The sequence below is a fragment of the Mesoplodon densirostris genome, chromosome 15 (genome assembly GCF_025265405.1).
Source record: "Mesoplodon densirostris isolate mMesDen1 chromosome 15, mMesDen1 primary haplotype, whole genome shotgun sequence".
Taxonomy (NCBI): Eukaryota; Metazoa; Chordata; class Mammalia; order Artiodactyla; family Ziphiidae; genus Mesoplodon; species Mesoplodon densirostris.
In genome coordinates, this window is record NC_082675.1 from 18,325,830 (window position 1) to 18,348,518 (window position 22,689).

General features: G+C 42.6%; 1 protein-coding gene across 4 annotated transcripts in view; it reads left to right on the forward strand.

Moving 5' to 3' along the window:
• Positions 1 to 3,095: 3,095 nt before the first annotated feature.
• Positions 3,096 to 22,689, forward strand: part of SVOP (SV2 related protein) — an 85,875-nt gene continuing 66,281 nt past the window's right edge. For all 4 annotated transcript variants that reach the window (XR_009534563.1, XM_060119699.1, XM_060119700.1 and 1 more), the window contains exon 1: positions 3,096 to 3,308. Coding sequence is in view for 3 of the 4 variants with exons in the window: in XM_060119699.1 (XP_059975682.1) it covers positions 3,274 to 3,308 (35 nt within the window). In the remaining variant the exon portion in view is untranslated. The remainder of the gene's footprint in view (positions 3,309 to 22,689) is intronic.

Here is a 22,689-nt window from a genome sequence, read left to right on the forward strand (position 1 = left end):
CGAATGCTATGAAACACACAAATTTACTGGAAATGGATCATAGACCTAAGTGTAAAAGCGAAAACGATAAAACTCTCTGAGGAGTTTTTTCATAGGAGAAAAATCTTTGCAACCTTGGGGTAAACAAAGATTTCTTATGTCACAAAAAGCACAAATCATAAAAGAAAAACAATCTGATAACCTCAATCTTATCAAAATTTAAATTTTTCCTCTTTGAAAGATACTGTTAAGAAAATGAAAAAGTATGCCACAAATTTCAGAAAAATCTATAATACATATATCTAACAAAGACCTGTATCCATAACGTGTAAAGAACTCTTACAATTTAGTAAGAGGACACACAATTCCCCTCAAACTGTCAAGAAATTTGGACAGACACTGAACAAAAAAGAGATATAAATGGCCGATAGGCACATGAAAATATGGTCAACATAATTTGTCATGAGAGAAACAAAAATTAACACCACAATGCCATACCACTATACACCTATTAGAATGGTGACAGTTAAAGAAACTATCAATACTGTGTGTTAGTGAGGATTTGGAGCAACTGGAATTCTCATACATAACTGATGGGAATGTAAAATAATACATACACTTTGGAAAGCTGGCAGTTTCCTATAAAGATAAACATAATCTTACCTCAATGACCCAGCCATTTCACTCTTCCATATTTATTTATCCAAGAGAAATGAAAATGAAAATCTACACAAAGACTTGTACATAAGGGGAGGGATGGGGAGGGTGGGAGGGAGGGAGATGCATGAGGGAGGGGATGTGGGAACAGATGTATATGTATGACTGATTCACTTTGTTATAAAGCAGAAACTAATAAAAAAAATAGAAAAAAAAAAAGACTTGTACATGAATGTTCACAGCTACTTCATTCATAATAACTCCAAATTTGGAAAATCCAAAATGGTCATTAATTGATGAATAGGTAAATAAAATGTGGCATATCCATACAATAGAATATTACTCAGTGATAAGGATGCACTACTAAAACAACACAGTAACACTTATGAATCTCAAAGCCATGCTGAGTGAAATAAGTTGAGACACCAAAGAATATGTACTTTATGCTTCTGTTTATATAAATTCTAGCAAATGCAAATTAATCTATAGTAATAAAAGCAGCTTAGTGGCTGTCTGGAGCCAGAGATGAACTTTTGGGTGATGGAAACATTCTATATCTTTTTTTTTTTTTTGCGGTACGCGGGCCTCTCACCGTTGCGGCCTCTCCCGCCGCGGAGCACAGGCTCCGGACGCGCAGGCCCAGCGGCCATGGCTCACGGCCCCAGCCGCTCCGCGGCATGTGGGGTCCTCCCGGACCGGGCACGAACCCACGTCCCCTGCATCGGCAGGCGGACCCCCAACAACTGCGCCACCAGGGAAGCCCCATTCTATATCTTGATTGCGGTGTTGTTACACTTTTTCTTTTCAAGGGCATATGGGCTATTTATGTATCTTCTTTGAAGAAATGTCTATTCATATCCTTTGCCCAAGTTTAAATTGGGTTATTTGTCTTTTACTGAGTTGTAAGAGTTCTTTACATATTTTGAATGTAAATCTCTTATTAGTTATATGATTTTCAAATATTTCTCTCATTTGGTGGGTTGTCTTTTCACTTTCTCAATGGTATCATTTGCAGCATAAAAGCATTTAACTTGGATATGGTCCAACATATCTGTTTTTTGTTTTTTCTTTTGTCCCTTATGCTTTTTGATGTCATGTCTATGAAACCACTGCCTAATTCCAAGTCATAAAGACTTATTCCTATGAGTCTTATAGTTTGATCTAAGAGTTGTATAGTTTGAAATCTTGCACTTAAAAGTATTCAAAACCTTTTAGGCATCTCTGTTGAATCCGGCTTACGGTTTGTATGGAGTTGAGTAACCAACTGTCAAGGTTTGCTTGGGGCCCAGCACTTTCCAGGACATGGAACTTTCAGTGCTATAACTCAAGTCCTGAGCAAACCAGGGTGAGTTGGATCCATTACCAATAGACCTCCAACTTGCCAACCCTGATATAAATTATTATCCCTACTCTCTATGGCTTAAAATAGATACTGAATCTCCTCACTTGAATGAAAGACGTTTGTTTTCAGTTTACCAATCATTTATTGAGTGCTCAAAATGCAAAGCCCTGGGGTTGAGTGTAGCTAGGAATATAAAATTCCAATTTCAGTGTCCATAAATAAATTTTATTGTTCCAGGCCTTTGGGGTACATCAAGCTCCTTTGTGGAGCTTAAATGCTAAAGGGGGGGCAGACATTCTAGTGGAAGGGGGATGGGAGAGCCATTAAACAAGATGAAGAGGATTTTGAAGGCAGGGATTTGGTTTTATTAATCTTTGATTCCCCAGAACTGTAGAAATCACTCACTAATGCTTGTTGAATGAACGAATGAGTAGCTTTCTCCTACTCAACGTACATTTTTTTTTCTTGATTCATTTCACAAGACCTCAGCTCTGTGGGACTTCCCTGGCGGTCCAGTGGGTAAGACTCCGTGCTTCCAATGCTGGGGGCCTGGATTCCATCCCTGGTCAGGGAAGTAGATCCCGCATGCATGCCGTAACTAAGAGTCCGCATGCCACAACTAAGAAGTCTGTATGCTGCAACTAAGACCCGGCGCAGCCAAAATAAAAAAATATGTAAAATAAAATAAAAGCCCTCAGCTCTGTGATGACAATGTCATTTCTAACTTGTTCTCTGTCATATGCCCGGTGACTCTTACAGTGCCTGGCACACAGTAGGTGCTCAGTAAACAATGCTTCAATGCATGAGTACGTAAAAATTTTTTCATTCTCTGCATTTGTTATAGCAGCCTGGGTTGCAAGAATATTATACCAGTAACAACCTTAATGAATCCCTACAAATAAACATTTAGAGAGGCGTCGTCAAGCAAAGAGTGCTCATTGGTACCTAGACAGCCATTTCACAGGCTGGTGTGCCTCACAGGCATCCCAGTAAAACACCACCAGCCACAGACAGCCTGTAAATTCTGCTAAGCAGAAGGGCTCTCCCCGCCCCCTCTCCCCGCGCAGCCAGCTCTGCCCTCCACCTCCTCCTCTCCGCCCACTGTCGCCGCGGTCTCCTGGCGGCGGCGGCTTTGTCTCTTGGGCTGGTCCCTGGTGGCTCCCTCCCCGGAACAGCTGCCACCGAGGGAGGAAGCGGCGCGGTCCAGAGCCCTAGTGCTGAAGCCCCCGAGCCCTCGTCATCCACCACCACCATGTAAGGGCCATGAAAAGGGCTCGTCCTGGCGCAGCGCGGACATGGAGGAGGACTTATTCCAGCTAAGGCAGCTGCCGTGAGTATCTTGGGGGCGAGTGAGACGCAGACAGGTTTTCCTTTAAAAAAGGAAAACCTGCAGAGGGGCGTCTCAGCGTGGCTTCCTGAATTTAAAGGGAACTGTTTCAGAGGAGAGAATTAGGCCTGGAGGAGACAAGCCATTTTCCTACCCCATCAGCTCAGCATCTGTATCTCTGACTCAGTTCGATTTTTCAGATCCGTCGGAATCTTATGGGGACCTACCCATGTTATGTTTCCCCTTATAATGGCTCTCCATCCTAAAGGGATTTTGAGGTCTGTGTTTTAAGAAAGCATTAGCTGCTGTTTTGGAATGCGGACTGAATTGATGAGTCTATGCAATGACATCGGTCCTTTCCAGTCCTTCTCCTATGCTGTGAAATTCCTAATTTTCCTGCAAGGTCTTTTAGAAGGGAATGATACTGATGTTGCAAACTGGTTTCTAAAAAGCTGGGATTCCTTCCTAGAGAGGAGGCTTCAGCAAAGTCTTGTTGTTTATGAAGTGTGTGAATGAGAGGGCTGTGCATCGTTGCTGAAACCTCTTGCCTTCTTCTGAATGAACGGCTTTTGTAACAGCTAGCTAGAGTAGAGACTCACTGTCAACGGCTATCCTTGGGAACTCAGGAATACACTGCTTAGAGGATTGGAATTTTTCAGGGATGCCAAATTTGCTCTGAAAATCTTGGGGGAATACAATCAAGCAGTGGCAAGTAGAGGGAGCTTGTAAAGGGGCTTACAAATTTCTCCTACCACAAGCTGATGGTGATTTGTTAAGCAAATTCCAAGAGTATGAGATGGGGCATTAAAAAGAACATTAATGAGGGTTTTGTTTTAATTTTTAGAAGTACTAGCCATTTGGATGGTAAAACTAGACACCACTTGGAATTGTTGGAAAGGATACATTGTTGTTAGTATGTGTGTATTTTCTTGACTTAAATGTTTTTTTCTCTCTAAGCCACTGAGGAATTCTCCCAAGTGACTTTTAGCGTGACTGATACAGCTCTCTGAAGCTATAAGTACTGAAGGGTATTGTAGTGTCTGCTTCTCAATCAGTATAAAATTAATTTTCATTAATATTTTTAATTAATTAAATTTTTACTTTTAAGCTTTTATTAATTGATCCTCAAATAGCATATCTTATGTAACACAGCATTATTTCACAAATGCTAAAGGACACTCAGTTATAATATCCAAAGCCCATCTATGAATACATAAAAATGTACATATCTGAGTACAGATATCTCAAGGAAAACATACCACGTTCATTGAAAATAAATATCATGTTTAAAAACGAACCTATTATCTCTAAATAAAAAATAATTCAGAAACTAAAATATGAAATTTGGTACTCAGAATAAGAATACATATTGAAACTGCAGTTTTACTGGGATAAATTTTCAAATGCTGTCAGAGCATGTGAACTTTGCAAATTATTCAAAGATTCATGTGTATTTAATCTAATATATAGACATGACACTAGAATGACAATTCCTTCCTTAATTTAAAAAAGTAAAATTAATAAGAGGTTTTTACTTAAGCTTTAAATTAATTTAGTTTTTATACTAATATATAATATAATGTACTAATATAATATATAGATAGGGAAAATAAGGTTCAAAAAGAAGCACAAAACTAAAAGTAAGTCTCTCTCTTCCCAAACCCCAGTGTTAAGTTTCTTGATTATTTTTCTGATTTTTATAAACATAAATACATATAATATCTATTAGAGAGGCCAGATTGTGTGCTGGTTAAGAGCACTGACTCTTGAGAAGACAGACTTGGCTTCAAATCCTGACTGTGCCACTTCCTGGCTGTGTGACTTCGAGCAAGTGACTTAACCTTTCTGAGACTCAGTTTCCTTAGCCATAAAATGGGAATCATAATAGTACTTGATTCAGAGGGTTATGGGGAAGATCAAATGAGATAATCTGTGCTAATGCCTGGCAGATACAAAGAAGTCACACACATGAAATATTATTATTCTGACATCTGAAAAAGAATTTATAAAAACAAAGTCTGTAGACTCCTTATGCTGGACTCCCCCAAAATGTAATCTGCAAGCCCCAAAGTACATTTGAATGATGTAAAAATTAGCCCTGAAATATGTTAACCTCCATTTATAAAAAAGAATAAAAGAAAAGGAACAGCCATGTGAATCTGAGTGGGTTACACACCACAACATAGGTGTTTATTAAACCACACCCTATATATATTATTCACAGATTGCTGGCAACAGACTGCCTGAGAGCAATATGGATTTTTTTAAAAATCAGAGTGCCTTGTAGAGGGTGGGCCAGAGTGGACCTTGGAACAGGCTCAGTCCCACAGGAGGCCAAGTGTTAATAGATTATAAGCTGCTAAGTAGTTTACAGGGTCAGGGGAGGGGGAAGAGGGATGAGGGTGTCTAAGAAATAGTCCTTTCCTGCAGGTAGAGGCACCTGCACACAGCTCTAGGATGGGTCATTTGAGACCACAAACAGCCTCTGCCCTTCACCTGCTGTCCACTCAGGCACAGCACCATGTATAGGAGATTCAGAAAGCTGAGATTTTATATCTAGTTCTGCCTTACTGTGAGATCTTATGCAAGTCAGATTTTCCTGGGTCTCTCCTTTCTAGGATGATTTCTTGAAAGCAAGTTATGCAGACTACATTGATTGATTCATTCTTTCTTTCTTTCATTCATTCATTCATTCAGTGATTTTCCTGGGTACCATCCTAGGTCAAGGGATTCTACAACCAAATAAGATACATGGTCTTTGCCCTCAAGGAGCTCACAGTCTAGAGCTTCAATGTCCAATACAGCAGCCACTAGCCACATGTGGCTATTTAAATTTAAATTATGTAATTAGTATGTGAAATAATTTTCATGTATAATACACAATATAAAATTTGACTTATAAGTAAAATAGGTGATGTTTGAAAAATCCGTTCCTTAGTTGCCTTAGCCACGTTTCAGGTGCTCAGTAGCTACATGTGGCTAGTGGCTGCTGTAGTTGCATTGTGACAGCATGGGTCCAGAACATTTCCAGAACTGCAGAAGGTTCTATTGGACAGCACTGGTTCGATGGGAGAAGCGGATGTTGAACACACAATTGCACAATAATTATGAGAATTGTTTTAAGGGCTACAAAGGACAAGTGCATGATGCAACAAGAGTCGTTCTAGACGGCGGAGGGGAGGATCAGAGAAGGCTTCCTTGAGGAGGTGACATTGGAGCTGAACCCCCAGACATATGTAGGAGTCAGCCAGAAAAAGAGATAGGTTGGAGCATTTCAAATAGAGGGAATTGTGTGGGGGAAAAGCTCAAAATCAGGCCACCGGAGCTTCATGAGCAAGTGGCGTGAGGGAAGGATGCAGAGGATGGCAGGGACCTGGCCACACAGGGCCCTGTAGTAAGGACAAGAAATTGGAACTTCATCCTGTGTTTGCTCAATCCACTCTCTCTCCTTTCTTACCAACCCCCCGTCTTTCAAGACTGAGCTTAAGTCCATCACCTCCATGAATCTTCTGACATCTCCTGGGCTTCAGCAGCAGCAGGGGTAAAAGTGTGGACTCTTGAGTCAGGCAGATCTGGGTTCAAACCCTGGCTCTGCCACTTACCATCTGGGTGGCCTTGGACTAATGACTTCATCTCCCCAAGGTTGGGTGCTCATCGGTAAAGTTGGGATAATGGCGGTATCTGCGTGGCCTGCATGGCAGGGCTGTTGTGAGAATGAGGGAGGTCACCACTGGGAAACTCCCAGTCCAGTGGCTGGCTCTATGTAAGGGCTCAACCAGCGGTGCTGGTGTTATTTGTCTTCCTGACTCTGGACTTGTTTCCCTTATCCTCCAGCTTGTTCAGGTAGCAGAGTACCTAGAAGCCATGGTCTCCTTTTCAAAATACTAAGAAATGTCCTAATGCTAGCTCTTGGAAGCACATGTCCAAACTTGCACGCCTGATCTTTCCTGCACTCTGCTCCTCTTTCAGCCTCACCCATACCAGTTGACGGTAACTCTGTCCATCCCTTTGGAGTCAATTTTGACCCCTCTGTCCCTCATATTTCACTTCAATCCATTGGGAGATTCTATTGGTCCTGCCTTTGAGCTACATCTAAACTCCTACCACTTCTCTCCACCTCTACTGCCAGTCCTTGGTTCAAGTCCCCATCATCTCTCACCTGGGTTGATTCCAGTGGTCATCTTTCTGGTCTTCCTGCTCCTGCCCTTGTCTCCCTACAGCCCATTCTCAACACAGCACCAGAGGGATTCTTTAAAAGTCAGGTCACATCCCTCCTCTGTTCAAAACCCTCCAGGGCTCCCATCTGACCTTGTCTCTTCTAGTCTCCCACCCCCTCACGCAGCCATTCTGTCTCCTTGTTTTGCCTCAAACACACCAGGTAGGCTTCTGCCCCAGGACCCACTGTTCTCTCTGCCTATAAAGCTCTTCTGCAAAGTATCTGCTTCACCTTTGTCAAGTCTCAAATGCCACCATCTCACCAAAGCCTGCCCTGACCACTTCCTTAAAATTTGCAGCCCTCTCTCACAGCCATTAGGATGGCAACTACCAAAAATAAATAAAAATAACAAGTGTTGGTGAGGATGTGGAGAAATTGGAGTTCTTACACACTGACTGTTGGCGAGAGTCACAAATGGTGCAGCCTCCATGGAAAACAGTACAGTGGTTCCTCAAAAAATTAAAAATAGAATTACCATATGACCCAGCAATTCCACTTCTGGGTATATGCCCACAAAAGAATTGAAAACAGAGTACTGAGGAGATATTTGTACAGCCAGTGTCATAGCAGCATTATTTGCAATAGCCAAAAGGTGGAAGCAACCCAAGTGTCCCTTCATGGATGAGTGGATAAACAAATGTGGTCTATCCATACAGTGGAATATTGTTTAGTCTTAAAAAGGAGGGAAATGCTGACACATGCTACAACATGGATAAACCTTGAGGACATTATGCTAAGTGAAATAAGCCAGACACCAAAGGACAACTGGTGTATGATTCCACTATATGAGGTTCCTAAAGTAATCAAATTCATAGAGACATAAAGTAGAATGGCAGTTGCCAGAGGCTGGGGAAGTGGAGTAGGGGGATCTGTGTAGTGGGTACAGAGTTTCAGTTTTACAAGATGAAAAGAGTTCAGTGGATGGACAGTGGTAATTGTTGTACAACATTGTGAATATAGTTAATACCACTGAACTGTACTCTTTTAAAAAATGGTTAAAATGATAAATTTTATCTTATGTGTATTTTACCATAATTGAAAAAAATTGCAGCCCGTTTCCTCCATCTTTCAGACTGTGTTCAGCTTTTTCTTTTTTTTCTTTTCTTTTTTTTTTTTTTTTTTTGCGGTACGCGGGCCTCTCACTGTTGTGGCCTCTCCCGTTGTGGAGCACAGGCTCTGGATGCACAGGCTCAACGGCCATGGCTCATGGGCTCAGCCGCTCCGCGGCATGTGGGATCTTCCCAGACCAGGGCACGAACCCGTGTCCCCTGCATCGGCAGGCGGACTCTCAACCACTGCGCCACCAGGGAAGCCCTTTTTCTTTTTTTATTTTCTTTTATTTTTTTTATTTTTTTTATTTTTTTATTAGTTTCTGCTTTATAACAAAGTGAATCAGTTATACATATACATCTGTTCCCATATCTCTTCCCTCTTGCGTCTCCCTCCCTCCCACCCTCCCTATCCCACCCCTCCACGTGGTCACAAAGCACCGAGCTGATCTCCCTGTGCTATGCGACTGCTTCCCACTAGCTATCTACCTTACGTTTGGTAGTGTATATATGTCCATGTCTCTCTCTCGCTTTGTCACAGCTTACCCTCCCCCTCCCCATATCCTCAAGTCCATTCTCAAGTAGATCTGTGTCTTTATTCCTGTTTTATCCCTAGGTTCTTCATGACATTTTTTTTTCTTAAATTCCATATATATGTGTTAGCATACGGTATTTTTCTTTCTCTTTCTGACTTACTTCACTCTGTATGACAGACTCTAGGTCTATTCACCTCATTACAAATAGCTCAATTTCGTTTCTTTTTATGGCTGAGTAATAGTCCATTGTATATATGTGCCACATCTTCTTTATCCATTCATCGGATTAATCTCCAAAATTTATAAGCAACTCATGCAGCTCAATAGCAAAAAAACAAACAACCCAATCCAAAAATGGGCAGAAGACCTAAATAGACATTTCTCTAAAGAAGATATACAGACTGCCTTTTTCTTTTTTTATAGCACGTATCACCTACTAACATACCATGTAATTTGCTTACTTATTGTTTAGTGTCTGTCCTTACTTACTAGTATGAAAGCTTCACACACGGCGGGGGTCTAATGTATCCCAAGAAGGTGGGGCATTGCCTAGATTCCATCTGATACTGGATTTCAGTATAGACCAGGCCAAAGGATTAAATAAAAACTGTATGAATGAAAAAAATCAGAAAAATCTGTCCATCAGTTTAATCATTCTCCTTGACAGTGGGGGCCACCATTATTAAGTTTTAGCAGCTAAAGCACTGAGTCCCCATGGAAAGATCACACATAACCTTGTTTCATCCTGTTTGCCATTCTGCTTCCCTATCCCCTTCCATTAAATCAGGGAGGTTGAGAGAATGCAGTTTGACTTACTGATTATATGACTACATTCTTGAAATTGTCCCAGGCAAGTTCTTTGTGCCCATAAGGATTCATTCTTGGCTCTAGGGAAGGAACTGGAAGCAGGTTTTGTTTCCTCTAAATGAGGAGACTGCTGCACAGAGACAGGACCAGAGTAGGCGGCTAAGGCACACGTGGGACTTCATGTTGGCTCCCATCCCCCTGAGGCTCATCGGGGCAAAAGGAAAGGATTCCTGGCCAAGGAGGAGAAATGGGAGTTTCATTGTCACCCACCTCAGGCAAAAAGTAGGGAGTTATTGTAATAGCCTAGGAATCCTCAAGGTTAACCCACCACAGGCTTTTAAAAACTCAAGCTCCATACAACTGAGTAACAAAAAACCAAACAACCCAATCCAAATATGGGCAGAAGACCTAAACAGACATTCCTCCAAAGAAGACATACAGATGGCCAATAGGCACATGAAAAGACGCTCAGCATCGCTAATTAGTAGAGAAATGCAAATCAAAACTACAATGAGGGGACCTCCCTGGCAGTCCAGTGGTTAAGACTCCGAGCTTCCAATACAGGGGGCGTGGGTTCGATCCGTGGTCAGGGAACTAAGATCCCACATGCTGAGCAGCAAAATAAATAAATAAATAAAGATAAAGATAATACTAAGTTTCTTAAAACAAAACAAAACAAAACAAAAAAACTACAATGAGGTATCACTTCACATGGTCAGAATGGCCATCATCAAAAAGTCTACAAATAACAAATGCTGGAGAGGGTGTGGAGAAAAGGGGACCCTCCTACATTGTTGGTAGGACTATACATCGGTGCAACCACTATGGAGAACAATATGGAGGTTCCTTAAAAAACTAAAAATAGAGTTACCATATGATCCTGCAATCCCACTCCTGGGCACATACACAGAGAAAACCATAATTCGAAAAGATACATGCACCCCAATATTCATAGCAGCACTATTTACAATAGCCAAGACATGGAAACGACTTAAGTGTCCATCAATAGACGAATGGATAAAGAAGATGTGGTGTATATATACAAATTGGAATATGACTCAGGCATTAAAAAGGAATGAAATAATGCCATTTGCAGCAACGTGGATGGACCTAGAGATTATCATACTAAGCAAAGTAAGTCAGAAGGAGAAAGACATACCATATAATATCACTTATATGTGGAATCTAAAATATGATAGAAATGAACTTATTTGCAAAACAAAAACAGACTCAGAGACATAGAAAACAAACTTACGGTTACCAAAAGGGAAAGGGAGTGGGGGAGGCATAAATTAGGAGTTTGGGATTAGCAGATACACACTACTGTATATGAAATAGATAAACAATGTCCTACTGTAGAGCACAGGGAACTATATTCAATGTCCTGTAGTAAACCGTAATGGAAAAAATATGAAAAAGAATATGTATATATATGTATAACTGAATCACTTTGCTGTACACCAGAAACTAACACAACATTGTAAATCATCTATACTTCAATTTAAAAAAAAATAAAAAACAACTCGCAGGCTCAAAGCTGCTCACACCCCACCGTTTCAAACACATGCCAGCCAGCTTCACCTCTAGGGAATATGTGTTTCAGTGACTTAAGAGGAACAGTCTGGAGGCCAAAGAAAGAAGATCTCCTTGCAAAGAGGCCATTGTTTAGGTGGTCTTAGGCCTTAGAGAGGGTTGTTCTACTGACCCTGACAGTGGCTTTACAGCCCAGCCAAGCTCTTCTCTGGGCTGTCTAAAAGAATAATAGATCTGAATGTGAATCATTATGTGATCTTGGGCAATTCATTGAACTTCCCTGAGACATAAGAGGGTGCCTGGGCCACCTTCAAGGGCATTTTTGGCTTTTTAAAAAAATATTTATTTTATTTTATTTTGGCTGCGCCTGGTCTTAGTTGCAGCACACGGGATCTTCGTTGAGGCATGCTGATTTCTTAGTTGTGGCATGCATGCAGGATCTAGTTCCCGGACCAGGGATCAAACCCAGGCCCCCTGCATTGGGAGCATGGAGTCTTACCCACTGGACCACCAGGGAAGTCCCCATTTTTGGCTTTAAAAGACTGTGATCCTAAACTCTCTAGATGGATGTGCCTGGTACCATCTGGCTTATGGTGATTATTCTGGTGTCATTATTAAGAGCATCTCTTTCTTAAACATGGGGTTTTTAACCTCAACGCTATTCACATTTTAGACCAGATGACACTTTGTCATGAGGGGCTGTCCTAGACATTATAGGATGTTTAGCAGCATCCCCGGCCTCTACCCACAGGATGTCACAACCACCAACTACCCCTCCAAGTTGTGACAATCAAAACTGTCTCCAGACATTGCCGGTGTCTCCTGGGAGACTGAATGGCTGCCCCTTGAGAACCACTGCTTGTTGAATGAAGGAGTGAGTAAATAAGTTGCAAAGAAAAACTGCCTGGAAAGTTGTCCCCCAGGCTTTCAGTGCCCCCAATTAGAAGTTACCCATCCCCCCCACTGAGGCCACATCACAGAATGATTACGTGTGTGGCCTCTCTGCTCAAGTAGACCTGGATTTGAATTCTGACTTTACTGCTGACTTGGAAGGTAACCTTGGGCAAGTTACTTTTCTTCTCTGGGCCTCAGTTTCATCATCTGTAAAGTGGGGATAGTAATAGCATCAACTTCACAGGGCATAAGGCTCGTAAAATACTTAGTGGAGCTCCCAGCACGTGGTGAGGGCTTAACAAATTTTAACTATTTATTTGTGTTCATTGCCTTTTGTCTAGAATATAAGCTATTGGTCCATTATCCAGCGAACAAGCTCAATGCCATTCAGGTCAATGGGGGGTGGCAGGAAAATACAAAAAAATAAAATCCACAGAGAACTATATATTCCATTAATTATAGACTTCTAGACATTCAGGAATGGAAAGGACCTTAAAAGTCATCACTCCAACCCCTTATACCTCATATTCTCAATTCCACGCAAGAGGGGATCCAAGTAGTGGCTTCTAAACATCTGTGGCCATCATCAACATCTTATTAAAATTCAGATTCCTGGGCCCTGCTCACAGAGGTGCAAAAGCTTTAGGTCTGGAGAATGGCCAGGAATCGGCATTGTAATTGGTTCCCTAGGGGGTAGGTACTCCTGGCCTCAGAGAAGCATCTGCTTCTGGTTAAGATCATGGGTTCTGGAGCTACTCAGGCCAGGAACCTAGGATACTATATACACTCTAGGGAACTTGGGCCAGAGCCTCAGTTTACTTGTCTATAAACTGGGGATATTAATAACACCTCCCTCCTAGGGTTGCTGAAGAGATTATATAAGACATACATATGCTAGGGGTTTCCCTGTCGGTCCAGTGGTTATGACTCCATGCTTCCAATGGAGGTGGCGTGGGTTCGATCCCTGGTCGGGGAACTGAGGTCCCATATGCCATGCGGCGGCAGCCAAAAAATAAACAACAACAATGTGATTAAACCAGCCAAGATGACTAAATATAATGCCACAAAAACTCAAAAAAATATATATGCTATCTATATATTTACTGTATATAAGTATATATAGCATTTAGGCTTGCCTTGGCATGCTGAGGGCTACATATTAAACATCATTACTCCTGAGACCATACACGTGGACACCTGCCTTTCCTAGACCTTTCATGAAGGGGAGCCCACTACCATCTAAAGCAGCCTTTTTCATCTCTGGACTTCTCTACCTGAGAAGCCTCCTTATATTTTGTTGAAATCTGTTTCCCTCTTTATATCCAGCAGTTCAAGCTCTATCCTCAGGGTCCAACTTGAACAAGCACCTTCTGTCACATGCCAGAAGTTCAAATATTGGAAGACAGAGGTTCAGCCCCTGAGAAGACTCTAACCAAATCAGATCAGCTAGTCCCCAGGCCTTATACTGAAGGAGGCAAAGCAAGTCCATTTGTCAGTGACCCTGGCAGTTTCTCTGCTCCAGGTCCACAGCATCTAACCCCATTTGTCAGTAGGTTTCAGATTCCAAAGAAGTCCCAGTGTGATGTAGCTGAGTACCTGGGACGGAGCCCAGGGGTGCTGGTCGTCAGTTTTGTTGACTGAGTTCCCCAAACCTGAGGACACTTGTTATAACTCGGCCCTTTGCTGGTTAGCTTTGCAGATGGGCCTCCCTGTGTGACTGTTTTCCTCCACTGATTGGAAGAGTGGGGGGTCAGGGTGGGGAGGTGAATAATAAAAGCTCCAGCACCCCACTGCCCACCCACCCTGCTGTACCCCCTGGTCCAAGCCACCATCACTTCTCACTCAGCTGACCACACGGTCTCCCTGCTTTCTCTCCCCATCTTTGTGTGTTAATCATGCTTTTTTATTTTCTATGTTCTGATGTTTGGACATCTTAGGGCCTCAAAGGTCCTGGAGGGCACTCCCCTCCCAGGGTTAATTAGTAAATAACTCACCTGCCAGTGTACTTTTCGAGTGCAAACCAAGCAATCCAGAGCCATTAATCCACCTGCCCTAATCACTCCAGAGCCAAATACCAGACAACTGGAGACAGTCCCTATGCTCAGAGCCTGGAGAAGTTACTCAGGCTAGCCAATCCTCAGCCTGGTGACCCTGCGTCACCTTTTCCTTCCTATGGAAACCACAGTAAAGACTTGCCCACATTTTCCCCTCACTCTTGCCTTGTTATTGACCCTGGTGCTTTCCCATTTGGCTTCCCAGGTGTGGTGTACCCCCTCTTCTTGGAATCTGTGAGTATAACAGAGTCTAGTCTTTTCAAAGGCAGTTGTCTCCTGATCTGTTTGCCTTGACGCACCTAAATAATAATAAAACCTGTATTTTAGGGACTTCCCTGGCAGTGCAGTGGTTAAGACTGTGCGCTCCAATTCAGGGGGCACAGGTTCGATCACTGGTCAGGGAACTAAGATCCCACATGCTGCAGGGCCAATAAATAAATAAATAAAAGTGTGACACACACACAAAAATTTTTTAACTTATATTTTAAAACAGTCTCCCCTATCTATTCCTCCTCTTGTAGAAAAATGTGCCTGAATGATCTTCCTTAAACCAACTCTGATCATCTTCCACTGTGTCACCCCTACTTGAAACCTTTCAGTGGCATCCCATTGGTCTTAGGATAACATGAAAAATCCTCCCTGTGGTCTCCAGAGCTCTCTATAATTCAGCCTGTTTCTCTGACCTCTACTCCTTGGTCCTACCTCTGGGTCTTTGCACTGGCTGTTCTCTCTCCTCCTCCCCTGTCTGTGTGGGACTCTCCTGGTCCTCAGACCTCAGGGAAGTCTATCCTGACTACTCTTCCCTCCAAATTCTCTATCTTGGCACCCTGTCTGTTTCCCTCTCAAGATTCATTCATTTGCAAATGTCTAACGATTTCTTGTTTACTAGTACATTAACCGTCTTCCCAGCTAGGGCATCTACTTCAGGAGGGCAGGTGTATTTTATCTCCTATTGTATCCCAGCCTTCAGCACATAGTCAGCACTCAATAAACTTATTAGAATACTGAAGGATGATGGAGCCAGGCTCTTTGAGATGTTCAACTCCTTTAGTCTCCATGGCAACCCCGTGAGATAGGAATTACCATTTCCCTTCTACCAGCAGGAAACTGAGACCCAGAGAAGTAAAGTAACCTAACCTAACCTCATAGCTACTGAATGGGGTGGGCAGGGGATTCACACCCAAATCAGTCTGTTTGCAGAGTTGGGCTCTTCTCTCTATGACAATCCCCCTCTCTTCAGACATTAAATGCTACCCTGTAATAGTCACACACAGGTACAAGCTTCCTTTTCAGTCTGATAGATTCACGAACTCAGGGGATAAATATCCAGAAGCTGAGATGAAAAGAAATCAAGTCTTTACCCTAATCAAGTCTCAGACCCTAATTTAAGGTACGGAGGTGAATTACATGATGGTACAAGAGAGATCTTTGGGTTGACAGCTATTTCCTCAAGCTCTTATCTTCTTTCAACAGCAAAATTATGTAAAACAAATGTTCCCTGCTATTTTGGTAAATTATATGCTATATATACACAACAAATGCCAAGAAATTAGCCAGCTTGTTTCGAAGCCCTCATATATTTAACATATGCCACTGCTATTTTCTTTTTCTGTCATATTACTTTTTTTTTTTCCCTTGGGAAATCGGCTCATGTAGCTGATAACTGCTTTCAGGAACCCAGCCGATTCAAAATGTAGTCTGGCTTTCTGAGTATAATTTAATGTCAGAGGTCTCTCTTTACATCGTCTTAAAACAAGTTCTAATAAATAAAGGGCCCTGGCTTCTAGTGAATTGCCAGAGAAGGAATGTGAACACATCCCGGTTTAAAACTCCAGGGAGCTAAGCCATTTTCTCAAAGTCGAATTTCACAAAGGTCAGTGTACTCCACGCTCAAGGCAGAAAGGTGACTTGAACCAAGCTGGGTTGGAGGAAAGCCAATATTGACACCATGCCCCTCAGTTTCCTGTTCATCAATCTCAGTTCATCTTCACCGTGGTCCTGCAAGCCTGTCCTCATCCCATTTCACAGCCGAACGAGTCTGTAACATGCTTAGCTGATGTTACAAGACCAACAAGAGCTCTGTGAATAGTCGCTATTGTGATTTATATTGATTATTTCACTAATAGATGTGCAGGTTAAAAAATTTACATATTGCAGCGGGATCCAAAATGAAAAGTTAAAAAAAAATTTTTCTTTTCCTTAAAACTCCCCATTCCCATCCAATCCTCCTTCCCAGATGCAACCAGTCTTAGGCTTCTTAAGTATCCTTCCAGAATGTTTGACTGTAGAAGCAAAAATATTCTTGAGCCCACTTGAACATGCACACAAATTCACTAGGGACCTGGTTAAAATGCAGATGCTGATTCAGTAGATCTGGGTCAGGGCCCGAGACATTTCTACCACATCCCTAGGGGAGGCTGGGGCCTCTGGTTCGAGACCACACTTAAGTCTTAGTACCGAGGACCTAGATCGCGGGACCATAGTCTAGCACATTTAATAAGGAGCCCCAGCGGGAATTCCTTGGTGGTCCAGTGATTAGGACTCAGCACTCTCACTGCCGGAAGCCCAGGTTTGATATCCGGCTGAGGAACTAAGATCCCGCAAGCTGCCTGGTGCAGCCAAAAAAAAAAAAAAAAAAAAATGAGCCCCAGCAATCTTTTCCTGTTGGTTCTTGCAACCAACGTGTGTGTGTGTTTATTGTGTGTGTGTTTATTGCGTCAAAATATACACAATAAAATTTACCATTTCAATAATTTAAATTGTACAGTTAGCAGTATGAATTACATTCATAATATTGTGTTACCTTTCCCACCATCTATCTCCAGAATTTTCTTATCTTTCGCAGCTGAAACTCTGTACCCGTTAAACACTAACTCCCCATTCCCCTCCGCACCACCCCCATCACCTGGTGACCACTGTTGTACTTTCTCTCTCTGTGAATTTGCTATTCTAGGCCCTCTCAGATAGGTGGACTCGTACAATAATTGTCCTTTCGTGTTGGCCTTATTTCACTTAGCACTATGTCTTCAAAGTACATCCATGTTGTAGCACGGGTCAGAATTTCCATCCTTTTTAAGACTGAATAATATTCCCTTGTATGGATAGACCACACTTTGTTTCTCCATTCGTCCACTGATGACCACTTAAGTTGTTTCCACCTTCGGCTGATGTGGTACAGATCAATATAAATAAAATTTTTTTAACATTTTCTTTAGTGGATGTGCCATCGTCTGTCTAATTACTCCTTTCCTGAAGATTGTTTCTGGTTTGGTATCACCACAGCAAAGCTGCAAAGAGTGTGCTAGCACCAGAAGAGAATACAGCAGGGTGGCTGGGAGCAGGGACACTGAAGTCCGATGGCTTTACCAAAGCCTAGACACTTACTATGTGACCTTGGGCAAGCTCCCAGCCCCTCTGTGCTTGAGTGTCCTCATCTGTAAAAAGGAGACAATGAAAGTGGGAATAAATAAGATAATCGATGCACAGTGCAAACACTAGACTCGACACACGCAAGCTAACAATCCATATCTGCCATTATTTGTAGGGTAAATCGTTGCCTACTGTGCCTGTCCCCACAATGAATTGCCAGCAGAACGCATTCTGGGTGGGAGCTCAAAGCACTGAAAAATTTGAAAGATAACACAGATTACCTTCCCAAAAGGTTGCAGTGGTCGCTATTAGTCACAGAAGGAAGCACAGAGCCTTGGACGGTCCTGGAGGAGAGGATGTGATGAGAGGGAGAGTGTCAGGCCACATAGCCATCTCCTTCTGTGACGTTACCTGCAGAGTCAAGGGCGAGCCATGGGCCTTCCCCTCACCCCTGAAAAGGCATTGATAATGCACATAAATGTTCATTTCCTTACTGCGCTTAATAATTCTCTACATTTCTATCTTCTACAAATACCTTGGGGGACTGTTTATGTTTTTGATTTGGGAGGTTGCTTCCTGGGGACAGGGTGTCCTACTCCTTTGTTGTTCCCTCCCTGGAACCCACTTCGCACCACACCTTGGTGGCTTGCAGAGTTGAAATGTCATCCCCTCCCCTGCTAGCCTCTCACTGCATCAGGTTCGTTTTATTTGCAGCTTTTCTCACAATGTGCAGGAATATCTATGTAGTAATATATACATCCACATGTATTATATTTAAATACATATTTATTTATATTTACAAATATATTTAGAAACATTATATATTGATCTATAAATGTATAAAATAATGTATAAATATATATAAATTTATAACTATACAAATATATATACATATGTAATTATTTATATATAAAAATTACAAAATACATGTGGATATATACATAAAATTTTTTATTGAGGTATAGTTGATTTACAATATTATGTTGGTTTCAGGTGTACAACATAGTGATTCACAACTTTTAAAGATTAGACTCCATTTATATTATTATAAAATATTGGCTGTATTCCCTGTGCTGTATAATATATCCTGTTGCTTATCTATTTTATACATAGTAGTTTATATTTCAATCCCATACCCCTGTCTTGTCCCTACCCCCTTCCCTCTCCCCACTGGTAACCACTTGTTTGTTCTCTATATCCATAGGTCTGTTTCTTTTTTGTTACATTCACTAGTTTGTTTCATCTTTTAGATTCCACATATAAGTGATAACATACAGTATTTGTCTTTCTCTGTCAGACTTATTTCACTAAGAAGTAATAATATCCACGGCAGTGCTAAGGCTTGAGGGTTTGGGGCTTTTGCGGGGAGGGGGAATGGCAAAATACACATAAGATAAAATTTACCATTTTAACCATTTTTAAGAGTACAGTTTTGTGGCATTAAGTGCTTCACATTGTTGTGCAACCATCACTACCATCCATCTCCGGAAAGTTTTCATCTTCCCAAACTGAAACTCTGTACCTATTAAACACTAAGTCCCCATTCCTTCCTCTCCCAGCCCCTGATAACCACCATTCTACTTTCTGTCTCTGAATTTGACTACTCTAAGTATCTTATGTAAGTGGAATCATGCAGTATTTGTCTTTTGGGGACTGGCATATTTCACTTAGCATAATGTCTTCAAGGTTCATCCATATTATAGCACGTGTCAGAATTTCCTTCCTTTTTTGTTTCTGTTTTTTCTTTGTTTTTTGGCTGTGCAGCTTGTGGGATCTCAGTTCCCTCACGAGGGATTGAACCCGGGCCCTTGACAGTGAAAGCACGGAGACCTAACCACTGGACCACCAGGGAATTCCCCTTTCCCTTCCTTTTTTTTTTTTTTTTTTTTTTTTTGCGGTACGCGGGCCTCTCACTGTTGTGGCCTCCCCCGTTGCGGAGCACAGGCTCCGGACGCGCAGGCTCCGGACGCGCAGGCTCAGCGGCCATGGCTCACGGGCCCAGCCGCTCCGCGGCATATGGGATCCTCCCAGACCGGGGCACGAACCCGTATCCCCTGCATCGGCAGGCGGACTCTCAACCACTTGCGCCACCAGGGAGGCCCTCCCTTCCTTTTTGAAACTGCATAATATTCCATTTTATGTATAGACTGTATTTCGCTTGTCCACCCATCCACTGATGTACACCTGGGTTGTTTTCACCTTTGGGCTATCGTGAATAGTGCTGCTGTGAACATGGACGTACATTCACAGTGTTGTACAACCTTCACCTCTATCTAATTCCAGAACATTTTCATCACCCCAAAAGGAAATTCTGTACCCATTAGGCAGTCACTCCCCACCCCTCTTTCCCCAGCCCCTGGCAACCACTGATCTGCTCTCTGTCTCTATGAAGTTGCTTCACATAAATGGAATCATACATGTGTGACTCTCTGTGTCTGGCTTCTTTCACTCAGCATCGTGTTTCAAGGTTCATCTGTGTTGTAGCTTGTGACAGTGATTTGAGGACTTTTTACAGTAGTTATGCTGGAGGCTGCTCACAGAAGCTCTAGTGAGCAGATTGTCAAATATTCAGAACATCCCAGAGCCTGTTATTTAACCATTGAGAGCTTAAAATTGGTCACAGTGGGAGTATTTACCCCACAGATATTGGCAAATGCTACACATCAGTATGGCTTGGGGGATTTGAGACTCAGTTTGTAGGCACTGGCTTCAGAGCATCCCCCATAATCCCCATCTGCATCCCTCAAAGCTACCCCCAAATAAATTTTGGGGTGGCCAAAAACTTCGTTCGGGTTTTCCATATTTTACGAAAAGCCCGAATGAACTTTTTGGCCAACACAATACATACTGTGAATAAAATGGTGCTCTTGCTGTAGAAGTGTTGCTTAAATGAAGCCCCAGATTCCAACTTCATGCCAGATATCTAAGCCTAAGGCAGTCTGTCTCCTGGCCTTTGCTCCCAGGTGACACCTGCCTTCCAGCTGCAAAGGAAACCCCAGCTCTGGACTGCAGGGATGTTTGTCTGAGTCCTGTGCCACAGGGGTTCTGGGCCTCTCAGGTGAGGAGGGTAAGCTGCAGGCACCCAGCTCAGCCAACAGAGTAGGAGCCTTCGCCCCTCAGCACTAGGGGTGGGGAAGGTGGGGTGGGCAGAATTGTTTGCCTGCCTCTAATGCGCTAATTCGGTCGTTGCATCAGCCAGAGCAGCACCACCTGGGAACGTGCTGGAAATGCAAAATCTCAGTCTCCAACTGAGACTTTCTGAGTCAGACCCTCTTGGAGTGGGGCCCCGACTTCTGTGTTGTGACCAACCCCACAGGGATTTTGAGGCTCCATCCAGCTCAAGAACCCCTGCACAAATGTGACAACCTGAAGAGCTAGCTGTCAGCCAGGCTGGAATCGAGCTGTGCCTTTCAGTTCCTGCTCCAGGTCACATCGTTATCCACTCTCTGGCACGCCCACCCACACAGGGCAGCTGAGTTGGGGCTTCACATTCATTCCCCAGACACAGGTGAATGCTCGAGAGAGGCGCTGGTGCTTAGTGATTAGGACCCAGGGCTCTAACACCAAAGACATCCAGGCTGAAGCCTCAGTTCTTTCAAGCTGTGTGACCTCAGGCAAGTGTCTTAACCTCTCTGAGCATTTGTTTTCTCATCTGTACAATGGGGATAATAACATTAACTAATTCATAGGTTGATCATCAGGGTAACTAACAGGAGATAATGTAAAAGGCATAGCTCTTAGCATTTAGTAAGTGCTCAATAAATAGCTGTATGGTTGGAGGGCTATTATTTGTAGCAGATACCCTTGGTGCCTGTCCCAGATTCCCTTTACCAGATTGATCATCCCCCAGCTGCTGCCAGTCATGGGCGCTCACAGCTCACAGCTGCAGTCACCTCTGGAGGGTTTCCCTTGACTGAGGGGAGTCACTTCACCTGGGGATACCTGGGAAGTTATGCCTTCCATCCCTGGGGTGGCATGACCAGTGATTGACTGATTCGAGCCCAGCCCCCAGACCTCTAGGTGGGACAATCTCCATGGCACAATTCACACTCCAGAGCTCCCTGTGGATCCCATTTCATACAATGGAACGTTATCCAGCCTTTAAAAAAGATGGAAATTCTGACACATGTAACAACATGAATGAACCTTGAAGGTGTTATGCTAAGTGAAATAAGCCAATCACGAAAAGACAACTACTGTATGATTCCACTTATGTGGGGTCCCTAGAGTAGTCAGATTCATAGAGGCAAAAAGTAGAATGGAGCTTGCCAGGGGCTGGTGGGGAAAGGGGATTGGAAGTCAGTGTTTAGTGGGTACAGAGTTTCAGTTTGGGAAGATGAAAAAGTTCTGGAAATGGACAGTGGTGATGGTTGCACAATATTGTATATGTATTTAATGCCACAGAACTCTACACTTAAACAGGGTTACAACGTTGAATTTAATGTTATGTGTATTTTACCACAGTTGAAAAAAAGAGAATCCCATTTTAGGCTCTGCTTCTAAGGAATTTGACCTATGACAAAACTATTACACCTAATTTATAGCAAGGTAAACTGAGGCTCAGAGTGACTATAGATATATCTTATGCTGTGGGGATGGTAATGGTCACCACCTCTCAGGGTTATTGTGAGGGTGAAGTCAAATAACGATGCCTGTGAAGAGCACTGATCAAGGAAGAGTATTAATGATGAAAATGTGAGAGATGGAGACTGGAAAAGAGACATGGTGGCTTCAACTGAATTATAGTCAAGTGTTGACAATTTCATATGGTTCCACCTACTAGTAGTGTCTAGTCTTTAAGCTGGACAGCAGAATCAGAGACATTTCTCTCATTGTTATCTATTCAATCTTATATTCTTTAAATATTTCAAAATAAAAGATGGACTTGAGGATATGGGGAGGGGGAAGGGTAAGCTGTGACAGAGT